The sequence below is a fragment of the Lacerta agilis genome, chromosome 12 (genome assembly GCF_009819535.1).
Source record: "Lacerta agilis isolate rLacAgi1 chromosome 12, rLacAgi1.pri, whole genome shotgun sequence".
In the NCBI taxonomy this organism is placed as follows: Eukaryota; Metazoa; Chordata; class Lepidosauria; order Squamata; family Lacertidae; genus Lacerta; species Lacerta agilis.
Window position 1 is genome coordinate 49,438,970 of NC_046323.1, and position 21,527 is coordinate 49,460,496.

The following is a 21,527-nucleotide window of genomic DNA, read 5'->3' on the forward strand; positions in this document are numbered from 1 at the left end:
CATTCATGGTGGCGCATGCAGAAATCCGAGGAGAACATCCCTTCGGAGATCCCTTGTGCCCAGGCTGCCGTTTCCTAGAAGCGTCCCTTGTAATTATTTTAAGACCTTTTCTTCCCCACTCCTTCCCCACCAGCAGCCTATTTCTGCCGCCAACCCCGTAATTGTGTGTGTTTTGCTAATGCTAACAGTCTGTTGCCATGAAGAGAGCGGTGTGAGGTCACCCCTGGAACCTCATGTGGCGTCCTCTGCTTTTTAAGCGGCCGGGAGTAGGGAAATCTACAATTAAAAATGGCGGGAAGAGAGAAGGGTGGTTTATTTTTGTGTCTGTAAGTTAGGGTTTCCCCCTGAAGTCAACTCGCAAGCCTCTTTACTTTTTTTTAAAAAAATTAATCTTTATTAATATTACACACAAACATAAATAACAAATCATACAGGACCAAAAGCATCACAATAAAAGAAATAAGTACAAAAAACCAGAAAAAATACTAATAATACAGTGTATTACATTAATTAACAGCTTAAAATCAGTGACTTCCAATCATTCTCACTATACTATGCTATCCTATATATATATTCCTATAGTATATTATATGATAGATTGATGCATTTTGTTAGATGTTTGTATTGCACGGTGCAATACAGGAGCTGTTTGAGATTGGGTGGCTGCCTGTAGGTGATGAAGGGTCTTCCTCCCAGAGGCCTACAGACAGCCACCCAATCTCAAACAGCTCCTCACCCACAATAATACAACAACAGGACTCAACATGGACACTGGTACCAGAGCCTGCAATAAACCCAGATGCCAACTTTGCTGCCACATAAACCCGGACAACACCATTACTGGCCCCAACAACATCAAACATACCATCTCAGGACTATTTAATTGCTCATCTTCCAACATTGTGTATGCAATCAAATGCCAACAGTGCCCTTCAGCTCTCTATATTGGACAAACAGGCCAAACCCTACGCCAAAGGATAAATGGACATAAAGCTGATATCAGGAGTCACAAGACAGAGAAACCAGTAGGAGAACACTTCAATCTCCCAGGACATTCTATAAAAGATCTCAAAGTAGCTGTCTTACTACAAAGGAATTTCAGAAATAGACTGGAAAGAGAAGTGGCTGAATTGCAACTAATCACCAAACTTAAAACCATGGACAGACCTGGTCTGAACAAAGACATTGGATTCTTATCTCATTATACATGACAAAGCTATCTTTAGCCATCTCACCCCTTGCCTTTCCCTGCAAGACTAATTGCAGCTGTTAAGAGTCATCAACAGGTTTTCCACACCTATCAGGCAATCCCCCATTCCCACCACCCTTCTGAGTAATACCCCTCCCCACTCCCTCACTATATTTAAGGATCTGGTGACTTCTGTTTCAGTGTATCTGAAGAAGTGTGCATGCACACGAAAGCTCATACCAAGAACAAACTCAGTTGGTCTCTAAGGTGCTACTGGAAAGAATTTTCTATTTTGTTAAGAAGAAGTATATTAATAGTAAAATAACCATTAAGCTCTAACTTTAAATGATTTTTTTTATTCAAAAGAAACTTAATAATGAAAACACATTGGCATTTGGCAATAACAAAAGTTCCTCTAGAAACACAGTTTACGAAGACACATAATCCATTCTCTGGAAACTTGCTATAACATGAAATAATAAAAGGTGTAAATATATGATGCAAACTACTAATAATTATAAATTAAAAAGTGTTATAACCTGTACAATGCATTTGTAGTTAATACAATGCATTTTTTTTTAAAAAAATATAATATCAGTATCACCTCAGTCTGTATGCAAGTTTTATTTTATTTGTTTTTTATCTTATATTTTGGAAATGTACATCCAGTTTTTTTTCTCCTTTATTTTTTTTTTGGAGGGGGGAGCCAAGAGAGTGGGACCCTGAGCTATAGCTTAGTTTAGCCTATACGCAAATCCGGCACTGGCCACCCGACTTACTGCGCCCTTGCTTGCGAGGTGTTGAGGGGGGGGTCATTATTTTGTCTTGCGAAAAGTGCGTCAAACTGAAGGAGGAAGATGAAAGTGTGAGGCTCTTTCCCGCTTCCTCTTCCGCCTCCGTGTGCTCAGATTAATTATTTTGCCCGGCTCCGGGGCAGCGGGAGGGCGAAGCAGTGGACCCAATACCTGTGTTGTTCACGCTCGGCCTGTCTTGATAGGTTGCCTGGTTGTCTCCACACCAACTTACTTGTACCTAATGGAGACTGAGGGATGCGGGTGGTGCTGTGGGTTAAACCACAGAGCCTAGGGCTTGCCGACCAGAAGGTCGGCGGTTCGAATCCCTGCGACGGGGTGAGCTCCCGTTGCTCGGTCCCTGCTCCTGCCAACCTAGCAGTTCGAAAGCACAACAAAGTGCAAGTAGATAAATAGGTACCACTCCGGCGGGAAAGTAAACGGTGTTTCCGTGAGCTGCTCTGGTTCGCCAGAAGCGGCTTTGTCATGCTGGCCACATCACCCAGAAGCTGTACGCTGGCTCCCTCAGCCAAGAAAGCGAGATGAGCGCCGCAACCCCAGAGCCGTCCGCGACTGGACCTAATGGTCAGGGGTCCCTTTACCTTTAATGGAGAACTACCCAAGGGATTTCTGTACAACCCATGTTTAGCCGCCAGTCTCCATCCCACGGCCTTGATGGCTTCCTCACTCTCAGAAATGATGCGAAGTGCAGATGTCACTCCTCGGTGGATGTCTTAGGTACAACTCAAGATTCCCAGACCATTTGCACCCAAGGATGGAATTGTAAACTTCCTCCTATTGTCCCGACTCAAAGTCCCACAGCCCCTAATTGACGCAGGTTGCCCCGGTCAGTTGTTTCTAGCAAAGGGTTTGGGGTTTCCAGAGTGTGATTGTTCCTTCAGCGAAAAACCATGGCCAGTAGCCAAAGGTGGTTCTTTCTGAAGCCCCAAGAAAGTGTGCAATGATATTTCATCCTTGACTGCTCATTATTTCATGTTCTGCCTTGTCAGTTCAGTCCCGAAAACAGTTTTGGCCATTAATGTAGCTAAAATAATAATAATATTGTTTTATTTTATAAGTTATTTTAAAAATTGAAACATACTCTTTGAATGCACTTCCCATGATAAAGACTCTTAAAAAAATTAGTACTCTTAGTAACTTCCTCAATACTTTCTACGGATACTCGTGACAATCAAAAGATACTGTGGCCTTATTGTTTGAATAAAATCTTTTCTTTAGAGAGACAGAGGAAGCCTATGGATTCTAGAATTTGACTTTGGGGGGTGGGATTTTCAGGTTCAGCACTTCTTAAATCGCCCAGATTCCTCCAGAGTCTTGACTTAATAATGGCATATATTTATCAAAAGGGTTTAAGGCAGTCTTCACCAACCTAGTGCTCTGCAGATGTTTTGGATTCTGTGCTGGTTGGGGCTGAAGGGAGTTGAAATCCACACATCTGGAGGGCAAGGCATTGGCTAAGGCTGGTTTAAAGTCTGCAGCAGCGATGCAAAATGCACTTGGGTTGAACGGTGCACACTTATAATAGGACTTTGCACACCCATGGCAGAATCTGGGAGCCATCTCATAGAATGTCAAGGACCCTGCCCCTGTCTCCAAAATATTGGACTAGCCAGGGGTAGGCAGCCTAAGGCCCATGGGCCACAAGCAGCCCACGGGGGTCGTTTAACCGGCCCACGAGCCACTCCCAAACTGAGCCACTCACTTGGCGAGTCCCCGCATGCTGTGCTAAACCGGCAGAGCGCGGTGTGGGGACTTGCTTCTGCGGTGCCAGAAATTGCGTCTGCGCATGCTCAGACACCGAAAATCACATCTGCGCAGACGCAGGAAATCACAGCTTTGTGCACTCACTCACGAGCGCGATCTGGCCCACGGAGGGATCTCTGCTGGAGTGAGCCGCCCCAGGCGAGGTAAATTTTGCCGACCCCTGGACTAGACCCTTTTTAATGATGTGCGTTTGACGTGCCCTTGAAGGTTTGGGGGAGACTTCTGTCGATCTAACTTTGCTGCCTTCATTTTTATCCCCCCACCCCAGAGTACGTGGAGATTTTGACGTGATCACAAACCGGCTGATTGGCGCACACGGGTACTGCACACAGGTAAATACGGCAAAGGCTTCTGAGACGGGGCCAAAATGTATACGTCAGGGGGCGAATTTTGTGAGAGGGTGTCATGGTTTGGTTGGACGCAGAGGAATGGTGAGAAGAACCAGCTGAAGGGAACTCAAAGGGGAAAAGCTCAGAGCCCGGGGGTTGGTGGTGGGACGACGATGAGGGGTCAGAGGGAGAAGACTAGGAGGAGGAGGAAGGGTCAGAAGCTGAAGAGGTAACAGGGCTTAGTGAGCAGGGAGAATCTGTGGCAGAGAGAAGTCCAGAATCTGAGGTAAAAGCTGAAGCAGGAGAGGAGAGGAGGCCAAGAGGCAGGGATGAGTCAGTCTGCTGAAGAAGCTCTCCCCCTTTCTGCAACAAGCTCCCTTGCAGAACCAGGAGAGGCATGAAAAGGGCAGAGGAGAGGTTGGTTGCACATGGGCACAGTCTCTGATTTCTTGGGGAAAGCCTTGGCGACGAGGGGACTTAGACAGCTGTGGGGAGGTGGGGATTTTCAGTCCCAGCAACTGATTCCTGAGGATGAGCTGCTGTGCTCATTAGGCCTGACACTCAGCCAAGTCTCTGAAAACCCTGTTTTTGCTAATAAAGAGCTAACTCCAACTTTGAACGGTGTGATTTACTGCCGGCTGGTTATTTGGCAGCGGGTGTCGTGGGCACCACCTCCCAGGGTCCCATCTCTCTGCCCTCTCCCAGATCAGCCCCTCCCCCTGCAGACAGAGAAAAAGTGTGTGAGCACACTCACAGACACACTTTTGTAAGGGATCTGGAGGAAAGTTGGCTCCAGCAAAATTAGTCCTAGAACATGAGCACCAGCTCTTCCTACCAAACCAGTGTCTGTCCCAAGAGCCCCTTTTTCTTCTACGGTAACCAGGAACTAGTCAACCTGCTACTGACTGGCCAGGCGGTGTCCAACGTTTTCAACGACGTGATGGAGCTGGACTCTGGGAACGGCAACATCACCCTCTTGAAAGGCGTCTCCGGCCGCAGCGACGTCGGCGTCCTGTCCCTCTTTGAGCACTACAACATCTGTCAGGTACGCACCAAATTCCAGGGCCTCAAACACTGATGAAACCGGCCTTTTCCCCTTTCCAGAAAAGCTATCTTTGATTTACTTGTATCTAGTTCAGGAGGATGGACGCAGGTGGCGCTGTAGTCTAAACCACAGAGCCTTGGGCTTTCCGATCAGAAGGTTGGTGGTTCGAATCCCTGCCACGGGGTGAGCTCCCGTTGTTCGGTCCCAACTCCTACCAGCCTAGCAGTTTGAAAGCACGTCAAAGTGCAAGTAGATAAATAGGTACCACTCTGGCGGGAAGCTAAACGGCGTTTCCATGCGCTGCTCTGGTTCGCATCCCAAACCTTCCATAGACTGGTGCAATGGTGGCTTAGATTTCTCTTGTCTGCCTCCCTGGTATGGTTGGTGCTTCCGGTGCCTGCTTTTTTGGGGTTGTCTTCAGCTCCTGTGATTTCTGCTGTGTTTTACATTGGTCGGTTTTAGCCTGGGTTGGATTCTTAAGGTTTATTTTGACTTTTTATTTTATCTTGCTCAGAGCGCAGTCTGGTCGGTCACATTTCTCACTGACATGCGTGATGCCCAGAGAGCTTATTCACGAGGCATCCGAGAAGCCTTAAGTAATACATGCCATAAATAAGTAAATATCCCACATTTCGCCCTGTACTCTAAAGGGGATTCTAGCGTTTGATTAACATACGGCGTCTGGGGGAAATTGGGCTCCTGGCGAGCGACTTAATCAATTGCAGAAATCCCTGCAAAAGGGCATGCCCATTTTTTTCCCCTTAAGTGAAACTCCTGCTGCAAAGAGGCTGGGATACATATATATATATATATGGAGAGAGAGAGAGAGAGAGAGAAAATGTGCCCCACCACTGTGTGTTGGGAGGATTAAGGCTCCGGGTGCATGAGGGAAGCAGCGAAAGGCAAATGAAATTCTAGTGGGTTTAATTCTTCCTCGGCTCGGTTTTAAAGCAGGCTGGGGGAGAGTGGGCTTGCTGTCTCCTCTCAACCGCCCGTGTATAAACAGAGAGAGGCTAGTAATACTCCTTTAAGCAAGCTGGCGTGACCAGAAACCAAGCTGAACCCAAACCTTTGCAATCACACACACACACACACACACACGAGTCTCCTGCCCAAAATGCCAGCAAATGGGCTCAGGCAGCACTGAATTAACTCGCAGTAACCGAAACCAGGAATGGAAAAGCCGTAGGGAGAGAGCCACGTGTTCAAGGATAAATGCAGTTCCCAGAGCAGGAACCTATGGCTTTCCATGCACAGTTGGGCTTTTTGTCAACAGGGGAAAGGCTGTAGCTCAGTGGTGGAGCATCTATCCGCCTTGCATGCGGAAGGCTCCAGGTTCAAACCCTGGCATGGATGTCAAACAGCTCTTACTGTCACAAAATTCTTCCTGATGTTTACTCGGAATCTCCTTTCTTGTAACTTGAATCCATTGGTTCGGGTCCTAGCCTCCAGAGCAGGAGAAAACAAGCTTTCTCTATCCTTGAGATATTTGAAGATGGCTCTCATATCTCCTCTCAGTCCCCTCTTTTCCAGGCTAATCATGCCGAACTCCCTCAACTCTTCCTCATAAGGCTTGGTTTCTAGACCCTTGATCATCTTGGTTGCCCTCCTCTGCCAATATCCTTAAATTGCCATGCCCAGAACTGGACACAGTATTCCAGGTGTGGTCTGACCAAGGCAGAATAGAGCGGTACTATGACTTCCCTTAGGGATGCGGGTAGCGCCGTGGTGTAAACCACTGAGCCTAGGGCTTACCGATCGGAAGGTGGGCGGTTCAAATCCCCGCGGCAGGGTGAGCTCCCGTTGCTCGGTCCCAGCTCCTGCCAACCTAGCAGTTCGAAAGCACGCCCAAAAGTGCAAGTAGATAAATAGGTACCTCTCTGGTGGGAAGGTAAACAGCGTTTCCGTGTGCTGCTCTGGTTTCGCCAGAAGCGGCTTAGTCATGCTGGCCACATGACCCGGAAAAACTGTCTGCGGACAAACGTCAGCTACCTCGGCCAGTAAAGTGAGATGAGCACCTCAACACCAGAGTCGTTTGCGACTGGTCTTAACTGTCAGGGGTCCTTTACCCTTTTTTTTACTTCCCTTGATCGGGACATTCTATTTCTGTTAGTACAGCCTAGAGAAGCATTAGATTGACCATGCAGTTGATTGACCTCCCTGTCCAGATCTGAGCTAGTTATATTCATTCTGAACCTCTCGATTCTTTCCACCCTCTCTCCTCTCTTCATTGCCTTTCGTGTTCTCCATTCCTTTTCAAATCTGCAAGTGATCATAGAACAGCCCGATCCTCGTGTTTATTTTCAAATTTGACCTGTCCATATGGGAATGCACTTTGTTAATGACAGATCCTTCAGCCTCCTGGAGGAAACTCATTTCCAGCTTGCAGGTTTTCCGTGGGCCTCTACTTGGCCGCTGTGAGAACAGGCCTGATCTAACAGGACTCTGCCCAAGTGTGTGTGTGTGTTTATGGATTAATAGAATTCCAGGGCTGGCAATGCCCTACAAGTAATTTCATTTAATGCCAATGGTGGAAGATATCAGAGACTGGCAAGATGCTGGCGGGTGTGCAGCAGGGAAGCGGTGCTGGAGTCTGGCCCAGGAGAGGGGCCCAGTGATTTATGTACCAGGCTGGAGGCAAGAGTTGGATGCCAGGGGGAAGCTTCAGAGCTGGAGGGTAGAGCACAAGGTGTATTGGAGGAAGGGGAGGAAGAGGCAGGTCAGGCAGATGAAGGGCCAGGTGCATCTCCAGTCTCTCCTGAGAGCCAGTGTGGTATAGTGGTTAAGAGTGGTAGTCTTATAATCTGGGGAACCGGGTTCGCATCCCCGCTCCTCCACATGCAGCTTCTGGGTGACCTTGGGCTAGTCACACTTCTTTGAAGTCTCTCAGCCCCACTCACCTCACAGAGTGTTTGTTGTGGGGGAGGAAGGGAAAGGGGAATGTTAGCCGCTTTGAGACTCCTTCGGGTAGTGATAAAGCGGGATATCAAATCCAAACTCCTCCTCCTCTTCTTCTTCTTCCTGCACACCCTCTCCCAGAACCAAGAGCGGATTGAAGAGGGATGAGCAGAGGCAGCTTCCATGCAGGCATAGTCTCTGTGTGCATGCAACCCCATTGGGGGAAGGTACATAAACTGGTGGAGTGGGGGTGGTCCTCTGTTGCTGCAACTGCTCCATAGAGCACAGACTTGGGAATAACTGCCTAGCTGTTAGATTGGTGTACATAGGTCTCCAGAGCTGTAGAAGCAACTGTCTTATTTTTGACAATAAAGTGTCAACGTTCTGCCGTGTGCATTCCTTTGGCGGGGAAGCACCCTTGACAGATTACGCTTTTTTAATTGGTATGGTAATGGCCCAACTAGCCCAGCACCCTGTTTTTACAGTGGCCAACCAGATGCCCCTGGGAAGCCCACACACAGGACACAGGACCTGAGCGTGACCGGCCTCTCCCCATCCACGATTCCCAGCGGATTCGCAATTCCCAGTGCCTCCAGCAGCAGAAGTAGAACCTAGTCGTCATGGGAAGTAGCCAGTATACTCCACGAATCCGTCTTTATGAATTTATCCAGTTCTCTTCTAAGGCCAACCATATCATCCCCCATTATTATCATAGAATCATCGAGTTGGAAGAGACCACAAGGGCCATCCAGTCCAACCCCCTGCCAAGCAGGAAACACCATCAAAGCATTCCTGACAGATGGCTGTCAAGCCTCCGCTTCAAGACCTCCAAAGAAGGAGACTCCACCACACTCCTTGGCAGTGAATTCCACTGTCGAACAGCTCTCACTGTCAGGAAGTTCTTCCTAATGTTTAGGTGGAATCTTCTTTCTTGTAGTTTGAATCCATTGCCCCGTGTCCGCTTCTCTGGAGCAGCAGAAAACAACTTTTCACCCTCCTCTATATGACATCCTTTTATATATTTGAACATGGCTATCATATCACCCCTTAACCTTCTCTTCTCCAGGCTAAACATAACCCAGCTCCCTAACCCGTTCCTCATAAGGCATCGTTTCCAGGCCTTTGACCATTTTGGTTGCCCTCTTCTGGACACGTTCCAGCTTGTCAGTATCCTTCTTGAACTGTGGTGCCCAGAACTGGACACAGTATTCCAGGTGAGGTCTGACCAGAGCAGAATACAGTGGTACTATTACTTCCCTTGATCTAGATGCTATACTCCTATTGATGCAGGCCAGAATTGCATTGGCTTTTTAAGCTGCTGCATCACACTGTTGACTCATATTACATCTTGAGATAGCGAGTTCCATCCTTTATGTGTTGTGTACTTTTTTTTGTCTGTTCTGAATCTTCATAGGATGTCTCTTGAGTACTGGTATTATGGGAGAGGGAGATAAACGGGTCCATCTACTGCAATATTGTCAACGCTGGCTGGTACCGTCTCTCAAGAGCGTCGGGCATCTCCTTCCCAGCCTTGGAGATGTCAGGGATTGAACCAGGGACCTTTCGCATGAAAACTTTGTGTTCTACCAGTGAGCTGTGGTCCCTGCCCAAAGCGGAGCCACCAGAGGGGGGGGGGACAAATACAGCAACTGGTCCCATAAACACGATGCACCTCGTGTTTTGTTTCAAAGAAGATGGGGAGCAAGTACTTGATTTTAGCCTTGTTGGGAATCCGATAAATGGACTGTGATGGGAACATCTTTCAATAAACTTTGCTGGGAACCCTTGTTCAAGCCAAGGAGTGGTGCTGGAAACATTATTTATAGAGCTGAGTTGGACATTTGATGTCAAGAAACTGACCTGGAGCCTTTGATTGACTGTAAACGGAGCCGAGGCTGTTGAATTAATGAACTCGGCCAGGATTGAGCTTGGGAGTTTGAATTGATGGGAATCTGTTATCGGGAGACTGGTTTACCACACGTTCGAATGACGGGCAGTAAGGCGTAATACTGTTTTGGGGATGAGCAAGTCGTATGGAATTGTCATGGCCAGAAAGAAGTGGTTGAAGGGAAAGATGTTGGCAGGTGATAGACTTTGTGGGACATATCCAATCAGAATGTGGTTTCAGCAGCAGAGAAGAAAATGTATTTTGATTGATTGGATGGTGACGATTTAGCTTCTTGGAAACTCTTATCAGAGTGAAAGATGTAAAAGAAACAATAAGAAAAGTCTGAACAGTGAGTTAAAATTTGGCTTCAGGCCCAGTTGGCTTTTCCTGTGAATATTATCAGTAATATAAAAGCATATTGCCATCAAAAGTAACATTGGATATGAATGATTGCTTAGTGGAGGATACAGCTCCTGAGAGAACCATTATATTAAAACCTAAGCTTCTGATTTGATACCTCGTTCATCTCTGCACAGCTATAGCATTTTGAAAGCTGGTTATCCACAGTTGGCTTTAACTTTGAAAATATATAGGCTATGAAAGATGTAACATACATCTATATCTGTAGCTTTGCAAAGCAACCTGATCTGTTTCAGAGCTGCTCTTTGTTTTTCCTATGGGACTCATTATTTAGATATAACTTTCCTCTTTTTACAAAAGTGAATGAAATTTGCAGGCACAGAAGAGATGCCAGGCAGACTCTGGGCAAATGCATCCAGAAGTCTTTGTGGAGGTGGAGCAGATGGAGTCTTCTTCTTCTTCTTCTTCTTCTTCTTCTTCTTCTTCTTCTTCTTCTTCTTCTTCTCTGTTCTTGTTAAACTGTGGAGAGTCAGAGATTTTTGACAATGTTCTGCAAACCACCCAGAAAATCTACCTTGCTTTCTGTCTGTCCCTGCTATGCAAGTTACAGGCGTTCTGTGTTGGTCATGGAGGGGTTTTTTGTTGTTTGTTTTTAAAGAACAAATAGATGTGGGAAAGGTTCCTTGAAGCTAGAAAGTTTGAAAATCTTTTAATTGAGCGGCATTTGCGGTTTCGCTCTGGAGAAATGTTTTAATGTGTTTCTCATTTCACATCAAACGGCATTCTTGAGAATTTGTTTCTTCTGGAGTGGGAAAGAGCTGAACGGCTTGTTTGCTTTTCAAAATCCTTCCATATGCATGCGTCCGAAAGGAAATCCTTGCGATATTATCTTTCCCTCATTTGAAATTTACCTTTTGCTCTCTCTCTCTCTCTCTCTCTCTCTCTCTCTCTCTCTCTCTCTCTCTTTGTTTAACTCTGACAGCGTATTTATAACTGCGGGCCTCTGTTCGCAACTCAAAAATTTACCCAAGAAACAAACGAACAAACAAACAAACCATTGTATGGAACAATGGCTTTAAAAATAGTCATTATCAAAGTAATGAGGCAGAGAACGGTTTATCCCCCCCAATGAGGGGGTGGAAATAGGGTTATCTAATTGTTCAATCAAAAAGAAAGCAGACCAGGTGGCCTTATAGTGACACAGGGTTTGGAAAGCAGTTGTTCCATTCAGAACTGGCATCAAATGTCCGCATAATTGGGCATTTGATGGCTGGGTGTTGTGGGCATTTCATGGTGACCCGTTAAGGGACGCACAGGCAAGAGCCCCTCTGAATCTGCTCCTACCCCTCACCACTTCTTCTTCTTCTTCTTCTTCTTCTTCTTCTTCTTCTTCTTCTTCTTCTTCTATTTCAGCATAGTCCATTAACTTCACCTGCCATTCTTCTCTGGTAGGGACTTTATCTTCTTTCCATCTCTGGGCCAATAACATCCGTGTAGCCGTGATTGCATACATAGTCTTTTCTGCTCCTTTGGGATTTCGGCACCTAGAATTCTTAAAAGGAAGGCTTCAGGCTTTTTAACAATGGTTATTATTATTTTTAAAATCCAACTCATTATATATCATTTCCCAAAATCTTTTTTTAAAAGGGCCCCTGACCATCAGGTCCAGTTGCGGACGACTCTGGGGTTGCGGCGCTCATCTCACTCTATAGGCCGAGGGAGCCGCCGTTTGTCCGCAGACAGCTTCCGGGTCACGTGGCCAGCATGACTAAGCTGCTTCTGGCGAGCCAGAGCAGCGCCCGGAAACGCTGTTTACCTTCCCGCCGGAGCGGTCCCTATTTATCTACTTGCACTTTGACGTGCTTTCGAACTGCTAGGTGGGCAGGAGCTGGGACTGAGCAACGGGAGCTCACCCCGTGGCAGGGATTCGAACAGCTGACCTTCTGATCAGCAAGCCCTAGGCTCTGTGGTTTAACCCACAGCACCACCTGAGTCTTTTTACCACCTTACAATTCCACCACATATGATCAGATGTTCAGCCACCTTTTCCTCTGAGCCAGACAGTGATAGTGTGGAGCTGCTAGGAATCCCAAGAGTTTAGGATGTGAGAACACAGTGATGGATTAGATGGGTCTTTGGCCAGATTCAACAGGACTCTTTGGATGGTGTTCATAACACAGGTCCTTCTCACTCAAAGTGCTGCCAACTGGCCTTGCCCACAACACCCAGCCTTTCAAATGTCACATCAGCAGTATGGAATTCAGCTGCTACATTTCTAAGCACAATTCAAAGTATTGGTGCTGACCTTTAAAGCCCTAAATGGCCTCAGCCCTGTATACCTGAAGGAGCGTCTCCACCCCCATCATTCAGTCCAGACACTGAGGTCCAGCTCCAACGGCCTTCTGGCGGTTCCCTCACTGCGAGAAGTGAGGTTACAGGGAAACAGGAAGAGGGCCTTCTCGGTGGTGGCACCTGCCCTCCCACCTGATGTCAAAGGAAAAAACAACTATCTGACATTTAGAAAACATATGAAGGCAGCCCTGTTTAGGGAAGTTTTTAATGACTGATGTTTTACTGTGGGTTTTTTTAAAATTAGATTTATAAACTGCCCTTCATCACAGGATCTCGGGGCGCTTCGCAGAATAAAATACAGGATAAAAACCAGTAAATAAGTAAAACCAAACAGCAAAACAATAACCCCCTCCTTCCCACAGACACATTTAAAAGGCTGTAGAGTATCAATCAGCCAAAGGCCTGGTTGAAGAGGAATGTTCTCACCTGGTGAAATAATTTGCTGAAAGCCACCAAGACTGTCTGGGGAAACCAAGTCAGATGAGTGGCATATAAATAAATTATTATGATTGTGATTTTTGCTAGGAAACAGAAAGGACATTTGAAGGGACTTTCCTCACACTACTTAAAATGCTTATGGTCTTCCACTGCGAAAATAAGACCGAAAGAGCCTTCGGGCATTATCCAGTTGTGAAAATATAACCTTGTCCTAAACGTGTGCACTTTTTTCCCCCTCCCCTTTGCTCAGGTTGGCTGTTACTTGAAGACCCCCAAGTTCCCAATCTGGGTTGTGTGCAGCGAAAGCCATTTCAGCATTCTCTTCTGCTTGCGGAAGGATCTGCTCGCGGACTGGAAAACCGAGAGGCGGTTTGACCTCTATTACTACGACGGCTTAGCCAATCAGCAAGACGAGATCCGTCTAACCGTCGGTAGGGAGACAAACAAAAGATTGAAACTGGGCTGGGCGTGTCATTTTAATCGTGCATTACGTGAAAAGGCTTAGGATGCCTTCAGACGTCTCATTCCTGATTTTCCAAACCATGTTTTGGAAGGCAAGGGCAAGTTCTGTGAGCTCTATCCTCCCCTTCTCTTCCCTCTTGGCATGCCCAGCTTATTAAGTTTGATCAAACCACAGTTTGCTTTTACATTTGAGCCAGCAAACTATGGTTTAAGACAACTTTTCAAACCATGATTAATTCTTGCACATCAACCTGCTGCTACAAGCACAGCAGCAGGGGCTATTGGAAAAAACAGTTGGCAACCCCTAGCTTAAAGTCTTCCCACACTGCATTGCTTAGTCTCACTGTCTTGAAATTTGTGAGATCCTATTTCTGGATAACCATTCAAAATAGATGCAGTTTCACGGTGGCATCCGTCAAATCTCCTTATTTACCATCCCAGACTCCTTCAACTTCGGGTCCCTGCATGTCGTTGACTACAACTCCCATCAACCCCAGCGATTTCAGCCCAGTGGTCATGGATGATGGGAATTGTAGTCCTAAGACCGAAGCTTGAGAAAAGCTGCTTCCTGTTGACTTCCTGCAGCTGTGGTTCACGTACTATGTTTCACTTTAGATGCCTTCGTAATTCTGGCTTTTTACATTTTTCACCCCCTGGCCTGCTGCCATGGTACCTGCAAGGCTCAAACCTTTCCGGCCCTTTCCTCGTTCTTCAGCGTATTGTCGCATCGCAGTTTGAACGGAGGAAAACTCTTCGCTTTCATTCCAAATGCACCCACGCGTCTAACCATCCTGGCAACCCCGGCTGCCAATTGCTCCAGAGCTGTGGGCTTCTATTCATAGAGGAACAGCAAGGGGGAGAGGCAGTGGGTGTTATGAAACGGAGAGCTGTCGTTCAGCCGATGGGAAAACGAAGCCACAGGGGAGTGGAATTCGGTGCTGAGCTCTGAAATTCTCCCCACCTCCCTTCTGGCTTCCAAAAGCATTTGACCCCCGGGGCTGTGCCTGCCTGCCCCTTTCTCCCCTTATCATATCGCCAGAAGGTGGCTTCAGTGGCCGAATTCAGAGCCCAAATAGATGGCGCTTCAGTTTCATGGCTGGCCAAACTGTCTGGCTTTTATTTTAAAAAGTCCCAGTTCCCCTTGCCTGGCCGGAGGGTGCGATACTTTTCCGTACTGCAACACACGGGGAGGGGATGCTTAAACCCTTCCCTCCCCAGCCATGATCCTGATAAAAATCCCCACCCATCAGCAGCCTAAGTAAAACTTAGATGAGACAGATTTGGGTCAGCCTTTCCTCGGGTTAAGACTGGGTGTGGTCTTGACCAAAACACTGGGCCTAAAGAAATTCTGCTATAAAGCAAGAGTTATTTCTGCACAGGTACCGGTATCCAAACCCAATATAACAAAGTAATCGTGCAGCCATTAAGTATGCAACATTAATGGATACCTGGTTTCCCCCCCTGTAGATACCTCACAGACTTACATCGAAGGAAAGGATAATGACCTCATCCCTCCGTTGGAACACTGCATTCGGACCAAGTAGGTGAAACCCAGTGCTGGGGAGGGTGTTCCCCCCCCCCTCCAATTACCAGAATTATTTTGTCGTGTTTTCATATTTTTTCAAACAAGTTGCATGAGAGCCAGTGTGGTGTAGTGGTTAAGAGCGGTAGACTTGTAATCTGGTGAACCGGGTTCGCGTCTCCGCTCCTCCACATGCAGCTGCTGGGTGACCTTGGGCTAGTCACACTTATCTGGAGTCTCCCAGCCCCACTCACCTCACAGAGTGTTTGTTGTCGGGGAGGAAGGGAAAGGAGAATGTTAGCCACTTTGAGACTCCTTTGGGTAGTGATAAAGCGGGATATCAAAGCCAAACTCTTCCTCTTCTTCAGTGCCAGATACATGCTTGCAGCCAGTTAGTTCCCTTGGTATGACTTCATAGTCAGGTGGTAGTTGTGAAGCCTCGCAGGCTGAAATTGCAAGGTGGCAGTTCTCGGTTCTACATCTCCCAACAATGCCAGCTAAATTGCACGCTGCTTGGCAAAAGGCGTTATCTGCAGCCTATGTGCAATTTTCAGAGAACGTGAGGAGTGTTTTCAGCTGCCATTAAAGCCTTTGTTCAAACATTGCAACCTGTTTTGTCGCTAATACACCTGCCTAATTGTCCCCCTCCTCCCTTAGACTCTCTTTTCTTTACACCCTTTATAATTTCCGGGTGGCGGATTTTCACCAGCAGCCAATTGGGGTTCATCTTCAGAACAGCCGAACAGTGTGGTGTAGTGGTTAAGAGCGGTAGACTCGTAATCTGGTGAACCGGGTTTGCATCCCCGCTCCTCCACATGCAGCTGCTGGGTGACCTTGGGCTAGTCACACTTCTCTGAAGTCTCTCAGCCCCACTCACTCAAAGTGTTTGTTGTGGGGCAGGAAGGGAAAGGAGAATGTTAGCCGCTTTGAGACTCCTTCGGGTAGTGAAAAGCGGGATATCAAATCCAAACTCCTCCTCCTCCTCCTCTTCTTCTTCTTCTTCTTCTTCTTCTTCTTCTTCTTCTTCTTCTTCTTCTTCCCTGATGTGTTACCCAAATATCCAGCCTTCACAGTTCATGTGCAGACAATACACCAACTTCCTCCACTCCTCTACAAGAGACTCCCCCCCCCTTTTTCTTTTTTTGCTTGGCAGGGCTTCTGTGGTTTTAACAGTTGCATGACAGCCAGAAATTCAACAGGCGCTGTTTTTCCTCCAGCACGGAGCTGGTGGCAATGGGGGAATCCTTGCCCCAATCAGGGGCGGAGCAAGCCGCTCTGCCGCCCGGGGCGGCAAACTTCAAGGCACCCCTCCCGGGGGGGCAGCGCGCCGCTCCCCAGAGCGCGCGCCCTGACGTCATGACGCATGCACAGCCTCCTGGTTGGACTGCGCATGTGTGGACATGTGCAGTCCACCCAAGATGGCGGGCGCGATCGGCCGGCAGCTGTGCTGCTGTTCGCGCATTGCATCCTTTTAAAAGTTGCTGCGCTGACGGTGTCGATTGCGGGCGTGGCGCCTGCCCCCAGAGTGTCACCCTCCCCAGGGCGCTACCCAGGCCGGACCGCCCCCCCGCCCCCCCTTGCTCTGCCCCTGGCCCCAATGAATGTTTTGTGTGCTCCTCCCATGGAGGATTAACAAAACATTTTGTTATTTTGTGCGAATTCGTAAGCTGTGTGATGTTGTCATTTTTATGGGTGGCAATTCAACGCTTGCCGTACTCTGAATGCATGGAAGTTAGTGAGCCTCATTGACTTCAATGGATTTGGGATACCCTACGTTTTTAAATGTGCTGCAAATCCCTAAGAGCAAACCCTTTTGCTGTGTGTTTCCTGTCGTCCTCCTCTGACATGTACGAGATGCAAATCTGGGAGAGACGACCCACTCCACCCCGTTTCCAACCTCAGACTGCATTGCAACTCCCGTCACCTGTGCGAGGCGCTCAGTTCTGATCCGAGAGACGAAAGGAATGTGCCTTTCGTGAGTCCCCCCCCCCCCTGGAATGTCATGTGGCCGCAATGTATTCCATCGCCCCAAGGAATAAAAAAGAGAGGGAGGGAGGGAGGGAGGCTCATATCACACTCCTGATCCTCCCGTTGTTTTCTGTCTCCAGCAAAGGAAATAACTTCTGTTAGCTCTGCCGAAGGGTAGGCTGCAACTTTGATCTCGTTGTGATCTCTAAGGCGGCCGTCTTATTTTGTTAACTCCTGAGGCCTGCCTCTCCTGGAATTCCCTTGGCTTGGATGCATATCTCTGGAATGCAAAGGTTTTAGTCCAGCCCCGCTGCAATGCAGGCATCCTTGGCTCAATGTGGGGCTAAGAGTCTCATGCTATCCCCACAACCTGGTACCCTCCAGAGGTTGTCAGGCTACAACTCCCATCATCCCATGTCGGCTGGGTGCATAGGAAGCTGCCGTATACCAAGACAGATCTCTTGGTCCATCTAGCTCAGTACTGTCTACACTGACTGGCAGCAGCTCCCTCAGACTTTGGATGGGGTTCTCTCCCAAATGATTCTGGAGATGCTGGGGGACTGAGCTAGGGCCCTTCCCTGATGGGAGATGATGCCCAGTTGCACTCAGAGACCATCAGGTTACAAAAGGTGGCTCTAGATGTGTATTTTACGTACTTAACGAAATCTGCAAACCGCCCAGCTATAAATGAGGTTTGCAAAGGCTATGAAGCCTACACTGAAAGGGTCATTAAAAGCCAACTTTGAAAGCAAGCTTATAAAAAGGCAGAATGGATAAAATCAACAGTGAGAAGTTGATATAAGCTAAAATTGCAGATCAGAATACATGCAATGCGTGTCTGAGTAGGCTTGGCTAAGCAGAAAAGACTTAAGAAAGAATACAGCGAAGGCTGGTGTCCGTGGGCAGGGAGTTCCAGAGATGCCACACTGAAAGAGATTGGCTCCTCACACAAGCACAGCAGAGGGAACATAAAGTCCCTTAGGTTCAAAGTTGCCAATTCGGCATATATATATATAGCTAGAGATGTGAGTCGGTGCCACCACTTTTCCATCTTAATGAGAGTCTGTGCGAACAAAAACAGAAGATGGGTTCAGGATAAATGCCTGCCCCTGCAAATATGTAGTGGAAATCAAAGGAGTCAGGCGATTCCTGCATCCCGTTTATTTGCACATTAAAAGCAGTGCGCACAGAAGCAAAAACCAAGCAAACACACAACATGAAAGCTGCATGATCTGCAACAGGTTTTCCCAAACTTGAGTTGCCAGCTGTTTTTCGACTACAACTCCCATCATCCCTAGCTAGCAGGACCAGTGGCCGTGGATGATGGGAATTGTAATCCAAAAACAGTAGGAGACCCAAGTTTCTGCAACACCTGTGTGCGGAGTTACACTGGGAAGAAACAGAGACCCGGAGAGGACTCTGGTTTTATTAAAGGGGAAAAAAAAAGATATATGTTTGGAGGACATAAAAGAAGTTAAACAAGATGTGCTGTTGGCATTCCCGGACTGACTCCCGAGTCAATTAAGGCGGCAAACCTGCGCTGTTACAAAAGCTTTTAGAAGCGAGAATTGACTCTCCGTTGAACTCCCAAGTGTATTCCAACGATTCTGGAGCTCCTTTGAAGTCGTAGCCATAAATAAACACGACTGTCAAAAGACTCCTTAAGAGAACAATCGGTCCAGGCTGATTCAAGCCTCGGGGCACTTTTGCGAAGGCCACCGGCAGGAAGCTGATGAGCTCCCATTGTAATAGCGGTTCAAGTGACGTCGTTGGGCCGAGGCTCTCCTCCTGAGAGGGTTTGCCGCCATCATTCAGTCGCGGAATCGTGACTCTCAACTCAGGAACAACAGTTCCGTTTTGTAAGGCGAGTGAGAGGCGACACGATGGTAGCTGTGCATGGGAAAAGCGAACAGAGAGAAGTTTTTCTTCTTCTTGCTCTCTCGTGAAACTAAAACTCGTAGACACCTAGCAAGGCCAGATTAAGTCCTTTAGAGGCCCTAAGCGCTTAAAAGATTTTGGTATAATATATCTGATTCGAAATATAAACAACAATAAACCTTAAAATAAAATTTAATTTTTCAAAATGAAACAAAACCTACAGTAAGAGGGGAAATAATGCTTTTTTTGGTGTATTTGTATAAAATAATGTTTATTTTTGTTCAGATACGGCGCCAGGGGTGGCCAACTTCCAAGAGACTGCGATCTACTCACAGAGTTAAAAACTGGCAGTGATCTACCCACCTTTTTGTGGGGGTTCAGGTCAAAGTTGTTCAGCTTTTTTCAGGAAAGAAGGCCCTGTATTTGGTGGTTCAGGTCATTTTAGGGGTGCAGGGCAAAGATGTTGAGTTTTTTGGGGGGCAGCCAAAGTTTTTTAGCTTCCTTGGGGGGGAGCCACTGATCTACCAATGATCTACCACAGACGTCCAGTGATCTACCAGTAGATCACGATCTACCTGTTGGACATGCCTGAGCTACGCCATTATTTTTGTTCAGCTGAGGTTCTTGTATTTTCAGGGGGTTGGACTAGATGACCCTTGGTGGCCCTTCCAGCCCTACAGTTCTGTGATACAGTCCATGGTAAATCCGGCAGTGGGAAAATATCTGTGGTGCCTCCCTTCCCTCGATGCCCCGAGCATCTGCTTGTTTTGCTTAAAATGGTGAATCTAGCCCTGACGTCCAGGGAAGCTGAATGCTGGACATTCAGGGCAGACAAAAAATAAAGTACTTCTGGATGCAGCACTTAGTTAAACTATGGAACTCACTTCCGCAGGAGGCAGTGATGGACAGCAGCTTAGGTGGCTTTGAAAGAGGACTGGCCGAGTTCACAGAGGAGGAGAGGGCTGTTGATGGATGCCAACCATGACGGCTTTTTCTCTGGCATCATAGATTCGTGGAACTGTAGAGTCGGAAGGGACCCCAAGAGTCATCTAGTCCAACCCTCTGCAATGCAGGAATCTCAGCTAAAGCATCCATGACAGATCTCTGCTTCAAAACCTCAAAGGGAGGAGAGACAGAGGCGAGTCATGATTCTGAATGCCAGTTGCTGGAAGCCCCAGGAAGGGCTCTTGTGCTCAGATCCTGCTTGGGGACATCTCCTCGGAATTCGGTTGTCCTGTGTGAGAACAGGATATTGGTCTAGATGGGCCACTGACCTGATCCTGCATGTTGTTTTTCCACGGCCAGCTGTTAATTTCTCCTTCAACCGGTCCTCGCCGATCTTGTGGTCAGGCCGTTATTAAGAGAGTAATTCTACCTTAAGACCCATCAAAGTAAACAATTCTGCTTTGCTTTTAGGTGGAAAGGCGCCGTCGTCGACTGGAACGGCACAGAACCCATCCTGTGATCGCGGTGTCCCGCAACGACCGGAAACCAGCCCGTTCCCACAGCGATAGGAAACCCCGGAAGGTGCCGTGCGTGCTTCCATCGCACGCGACGAGGCCGAAGGACATTTCGGGATCCCATCTGGGGCACCGCGCACTCCTCCTCCCATTGTTGTAAACAAGCGGCCGGGCGCGCACGCACATTTGGGCCTGCGCTGTGTGCCGCGTGTGAAAACGGAGAGCCAACCTTGACAGCCAAAACAAGCTGCGGGGAGAGAGCAGTAAATCTGTCGACATCTACTCAGAGTTCCGTTTCTGAATCCAATCCACGTCCTGCGATTGTATCTGCTTCTAAACAACGCCGACTGCGCCCACAGTTGGCTCTTTTTCACTGTCTCTGTTCTAAATGAAGGAAACAGGAGTGCACAAACACACACACAAAAATGAGAGAAGAAATTGTGTTTCCTAATAGTGTGATGTAGCATTAGGCTAACTTAGTGGCTCCCCAAACACTCTGAACCAAAGGGTATCACTGCCAACACTACTTCTTCTTCTTCTTCTTCTTCTTCTTCTTCTTCTTCTTCTTCTTATTATTATTATTATTATTATTATTATCATTATTATTATTATTATTCCTTTTTCTTTCTTCTCCTTTTGTTCGTCCTTTGACTCCTGGCTACCAGGAGACCCGAGTCGAGCATTGGTCCTCCCTTAATTCCACCAAGGAAGGCCTCATTGGGCCCATTTGGAATGCCGAGAAAGTGCCGCGGGTGCCTGTCACAAAATGGCCGCCGTTGGGCGGGACGTGACATAGCACAAAATGGCCGCTGCGGTGGTGTGGCGTAACGGCTGCCACTTCTTAGAGAGCTGAATAAGAAACAGGGTCACAAAATGGCGGGAGCCTACCCCATTCCCAGCCAGCCATCCCATCAGTAGGGAAGAAGACGCCACACAGAGGGTGGGCGTCCAATCCTGGCACCCAGTGAAATGTCATGTTTTAAGGGGGCATGTCCAGTCTAGAGGAGGCTGAGCCAGCACACACGGGAGCTGAGGTCAAAGAGCAAACAGTTGTGTGTTGTGAATTTTTGAGGCGATATTTATGGAGACCTTTATGGAGGGTACTGGTGGGCATACTGGTGCCTGTGGGCACCACCTTGGCTACCCCTTCACTAAGGGACCC

At 47.6% G+C, this 21,527-nt stretch overlaps 1 protein-coding gene across 1 annotated transcript in view; it reads left to right on the forward strand.

Annotated features, from left to right (window-relative positions):
• Positions 1 to 20,651, forward strand: part of MINDY4 (MINDY lysine 48 deubiquitinase 4) — an 80,036-nt gene extending 59,385 nt beyond the window's left edge. Inside the window, exons 14-18 of the mRNA XM_033165182.1 lie at positions 4,034 to 4,097; positions 4,978 to 5,139; positions 13,326 to 13,506; positions 15,005 to 15,077; positions 20,322 to 20,651. Coding sequence (XP_033021073.1) covers positions 4,034 to 4,097; positions 4,978 to 5,139; positions 13,326 to 13,506; positions 15,005 to 15,077; positions 20,322 to 20,370 — 529 coding nt within the window. The 3' untranslated portion in view covers positions 20,371 to 20,651. The remainder of the gene's footprint in view (positions 1 to 4,033; positions 4,098 to 4,977; positions 5,140 to 13,325; positions 13,507 to 15,004; positions 15,078 to 20,321) is intronic.
• The last annotated feature ends 876 nt before the right edge of the window (positions 20,652 to 21,527 follow it).